The sequence below is a fragment of the Cricetulus griseus genome, chromosome 4, assembly GCF_003668045.3.
Source record: "Cricetulus griseus strain 17A/GY chromosome 4, alternate assembly CriGri-PICRH-1.0, whole genome shotgun sequence".
Lineage (NCBI taxonomy): Eukaryota > Metazoa > Chordata > Mammalia > Rodentia > Cricetidae > Cricetulus > Cricetulus griseus.
Genome location: NC_048597.1, coordinates 69,465,440 through 69,470,287, shown reverse-complemented (window position 1 = coordinate 69,470,287; position 4,848 = coordinate 69,465,440). Strand labels below are relative to the sequence as shown.

At 38.1% G+C, this 4,848-nt stretch overlaps 1 gene segment (V, D, J or C); it reads left to right on the top strand.

Moving 5' to 3' along the window:
• The first annotated feature begins 4,178 nt into the window (after positions 1-4,178).
• On the top strand, positions 4,179-4,631 carry LOC118238723. The segment is given in 2 exon segments: positions 4,179-4,221; positions 4,321-4,631. Coding segments are annotated over 2 exon segments (354 nt in total).
• Positions 4,632-4,848: the final 217 nt, after the last annotated feature.

The following is a 4,848-nucleotide window of genomic DNA, read 5'->3' as shown; positions in this document are numbered from 1 at the left end:
TCTGTGACAGTAGGATCCCATGACCAGGCACTGTTCTGTCCTAATGTTAACTCCAAAGAGACAAAGGGGTAAAGGGAAGCATAAGCCTTCATTTGCTTATATTAGATTTATATGATGGAAAATAACTGTCAACTATTTAGATAGAGAATAAAAAGCAAAATGAGAATGTGTATATTTTTTCCTTCCTTAGATATATTTGTTTGTAAGACCAGAGTCATCAGGGCTCTGGAGAGAAGCATGCTCCTTGATGTTGATGTTCTTTCCACAATTTAAATCAAAGTGAAGCAACTGTTCATTTATATTTTCTAACCATTGGTATATTATCTTTTATTTGAAGGTAATGCAAATACATTGTATACTTTTTAAATGCTATGAAATTAAATATATATATGTATATATATATCATATATATATATATATATATATAAAATAATCTTCCCTCTGACATTAGGTTTACATATTTACCCCTAAGAAAGATCTGTGGATGTGATAAACCTGATTGCCAATGTATGCAACCTTATTTATAAGATTAAAGTACTATTACAGATATCTTTAGTCATTTGAGCTCATGCTGAAGCACAGTGAGGCCCTTATGCCTTCATTGATGGTTTTGAGAACATAGCAAGGTAGCGAGGATTGCCGTGTGAACACTGATATGCATATCGGGCTTTGCAGCTGGATACCAATGATTACCAAAGGTTGTTCACATTCAAGAGGCACAGAGGAGGGAAGGAGAAGGTGCCATACAGTGCTAGATTAGTATGTTCATTTTGTCAGTCTGTCCTCCATGAATCAGTATGAGATAAGATATTTTGCATGTGCTAGCCCACAGTTAGTGTATTCCTTACTGTCAACACAGGGAACTAATAAACTAAATGATTTTAAATTATCCCTGAATTTGCACACATTTCTCCTCTTGATACATATTATATTCCAAGGGATATTGAAATATTGACTCATATTTCTAGTTTTATGACTGAAACTAAACTGTAATATTAAGCAATTGTCAGTCTTAAAATATAATATATCTCTCCTTTTTCACTATACTACTACTGTAAGCAAAAGACATAGAAGTTCAGCTTTTATGAGAAGCCTTTACTTCAAAGATCTCCAACTGTTTATGCATGAACATGAAAGCACTGCCTTGTTACTCAAAACTTAGATTTAATGTTTTGTGAATTTTTGAAACCAAGGGACATGCCTGTATTTTTTAGTGGGAAACCACAGACAGTTAATCCCGGTAAAGAATGGGTGTTAGATCATTCTTTCGTTGTACATGGCAGTTGGAAACAGAATAAATAGAGAAATCAGGAAGTTTGCAACTGAAACCACAACACTTTGTAGCCTGTGTGAGATTAATATTGTTATAGCACAAGGTACACATGGGTCCTGCATCTGTGGGTCAGAAGTGAGGACTAACATCCTTGATTCATATAGATGGCCTTCCTAAGATATTCACACTGGCATTTGAGCATCAACAATAATAATAAGGGCCTAGATAATGTAAAAAGAAATATAGAAACATAAAAGTAGCAACAGATGGGAAAGAATTTAAAACTATTTATTTATTTATTTAGATATTGATTTAATGATTATAATATGGGTGCATTTGTGAGTGTGTGTGTGTGTGTGTTTGTGATTAGAGGACACTTTGCATAAATCAGTGTCATATAGAAATGAATAATTTGTATTGGTACACATTTTGGAATATTGATACAAATTTAAGGTCAATTTCTTATATGTATATTTTGCCTCTTGTTCAGATATTGTGTTTACACAGCTCATTTCCTTCCACTAGGGTTGTACCCAGTAAACTCATATTGGTTGTCTTGGCAGCAAGTGCCACTATATGCTGAACATAAACACACTTTTCCAGGAATGGAATCACACAAATACAAATGAAACCTAGCTTCTCTTTCTTTCTTTGTCACTCTTTCATCGATTCTGTGAACATTCTGTTACATTTTATTACTTTATTTAAAAAATTGCCCTGAATGTGGTAGCCCATGATTTTAAACCCAGCATTCAGGAGGCAGAGTCAAGTGGATTTCTGTCCCCTCCAAGGCATCCTGCTCTACAAAGACTTCCAGGAGAGCAAAGGCTACATAGAGAAGCCATGTCTCAAAAATCAACAAAAATGTTGTTTGGGTTTGTTACTGGAAGACAGCCTTTACTATGTAGTTTCAGCTGTCCTAGAGCTCTCTATGTAGGGTATTTGACCTACATACACAAAATAAAAAAAAGAGTGAAGCATTCAGAGAAAATAAAGAAAAACAAAATAAAATGTGCAGGCAAAGAAAGCCACACAGCATGGAATTTGTTTTGTGTTGGCCAAGTACTCCTGAGCATGAGGCCTGCCCTAGAGTGTGTTTGATATTACTAGTGGCACTCCGGTGGCAAACAATGATGCTCCCTTTTCCAGAAATTACTTGTTACAGTAATTTTTTGGCTAATGTTTGAATTTGTGTCCACTAGTCTTTCTGGGAGCTGGAAATTTTATTTGGTCACAGCTTGTGCTTTATTTGTGCATGCTGTCATAATCTCTGTGAATTCATATATGAATCATCTCTGATGTGTCTGGAAGATACACTTTTGTTGGAGTTATCTACCTGTGGTGATATATTATTTATGATGTAATAAATCCATTAGATATTAAAATGCAAAGCTAGCACAGACGACAAGCCATGTAGTGGTGACACACATCTTTAATTCCAACAGCCATATTAGTTACCCATAGAAGCCAAGCAGTGGTGGCACACACCATAATCCCAGGACTCAGGAGACAGTGGCAGAAGGATCTCTGTGAGTTCAAGGCCACTATGGGCTACAGGAGAGTGAATCAGGCTAAAGAGTAACAGATCTCAGGCCTTTAATCCCAGGACTTGGGAAAACATTCACTAGTCAGGTGGAGACAGGAGTGTTATAGCTGGACAGAGAAAGGAATATAAGGTAGGAGAAGTCAGGAACTCAGGATTGCAGCCTGAAGCCTGGTGGAGAGAAATTCAGACTTCATTGTACTCTGAGGATTCATCTAGACAGGATTGCCTATTCAGCTTGGTAGAGGTAAGAGCTACTGGCTTGGCTGATTTGCTTTTCTAATCTTCAGCTGGAACCCCAATATCTGTCTCTTTCTACAACTTCTGCAAATTCCCTGACTCTAGAGGAGAGTGGTTTCACAAGGAAAATTCATGCAGTACATCTTGCTTAAACATGGATACACTTTAGCATAATTCAGCAAGGCCCACCTATGCTCCCTCTTGTTCTTTCCCAGTATCACTAATGAGTTCTTCTATCTTGATTCATTATTTTTGCATAAATTTTTGGCTGTTCCCATTTGTGAAAATCCATCCAACTAAACATGTGCCAATTGGATATGATTTCTATGTCAGATAAGCAATAGGCTGATTTTCATGAATTTCCTTGGAACCACACAGTCTTTCCTCACTGATCTTCATTGATCCTAAATCGATGACAAACTTTCTTTTACATTCTAGTTTGTGCTCTTTCTGTAATTTTTGTTTTGTTTTGCTTTGTAATTTTATAAAATTTTACATGTCTAATATATTAAGAGAGTTGTGCAGCATAGTATTTTCCTTTCTAGACACCAATATTCATCAGTATGTTTCTATGAGTCAGTCTGCTGAGGAAATATGGAAATTGGTGGCTTCCTGTGCAATCAAAGAAGCCACTCATTGAGGTTATATCTGTGTTGTCAACCTTCATGACAGAAACCCTTGGATAAAGAGTTCCTCATGAATTCAAGTCTATAAACTATGTCCAGAGAGGCAAGACCTTCTGACCATAATCAGAAAGTGTTTGATGATTACAGTCTGGGATAAGTCATGTGGATACAGACACAATAGACCTCAATAGGCTCAGTGGGGATTTATAGGATCCTCTGAAGATTCTGGACACTGAGCTAAGAATACAAATATCTATCACTTTATTAATCTCTGTTAAGGATTCAACAGGTTCAGCAGCTGGTGGCACTGTGGTCCCTTGGGCATCCTCACTCAGGAAGTGATACCCAGACATTTGAGGGCACACTCACATAAGAATAGATTTGGTTGGCCAAGAAAAATTTGCATGAAGGGTCCGTTCAGTTCTCTGAGAATTGTTGAAGGATAAGAGAGACATACATCATGACTGTCTCAGCACATCTCAGCAGTGTCCACACTATGGCCTGGATTCCTATTCTCCTCTTCTTCCTTCATTGCACAAGTAAGGAGTTGTCTGCAGCCTGATCTTAGTTCAGGGACATCCAGACACATTCTCCTCTGTTCTCTCACCTCAGTACATAATGTGTTTCTCTGTTTTCAGGGTCTTTCTCTCAACTAGTGCTGACTCAGACACCCTCTGCCTCTGCCTCCCTGGGAAACTCAGTCAAAATCACCTGTACCCTGAGTAGTCAGCACAGTAACTACTACATAGCATGGTACCAGCAACATCCAGACAAGGCTCCTAAGTATGTGATGTATGTTAATAGTGGTGGAAGCCATGGCAAGGGAGATGGGATCCCTGATCGCTTCTCTGGCTCCAGCTCTGGGGCTCATCGCTACTTAAGCATCTCCAACATCCAGTCTGAAGATGAAGCTGACTATTTCTGTGGTTCAGGAGATAGCAATGGGTGACCACAGTGAACTATATGAATGAGGAAGCAGGGCAGGAACTGTTTTGCTGTATTGCTACCAGTTTGTCATATAGTAGTGAGTAAGAGTATCTGTAGTACTTAGCTCTCACATTCATGGATGCTTTCTTCTTAATACTGAGGGAATAGATTGTAGATTTAGCACTTCCTACTGAACTCCTGGAGAAAGAGGTGAAAGGCCAGGGATTGTATAGAATGCA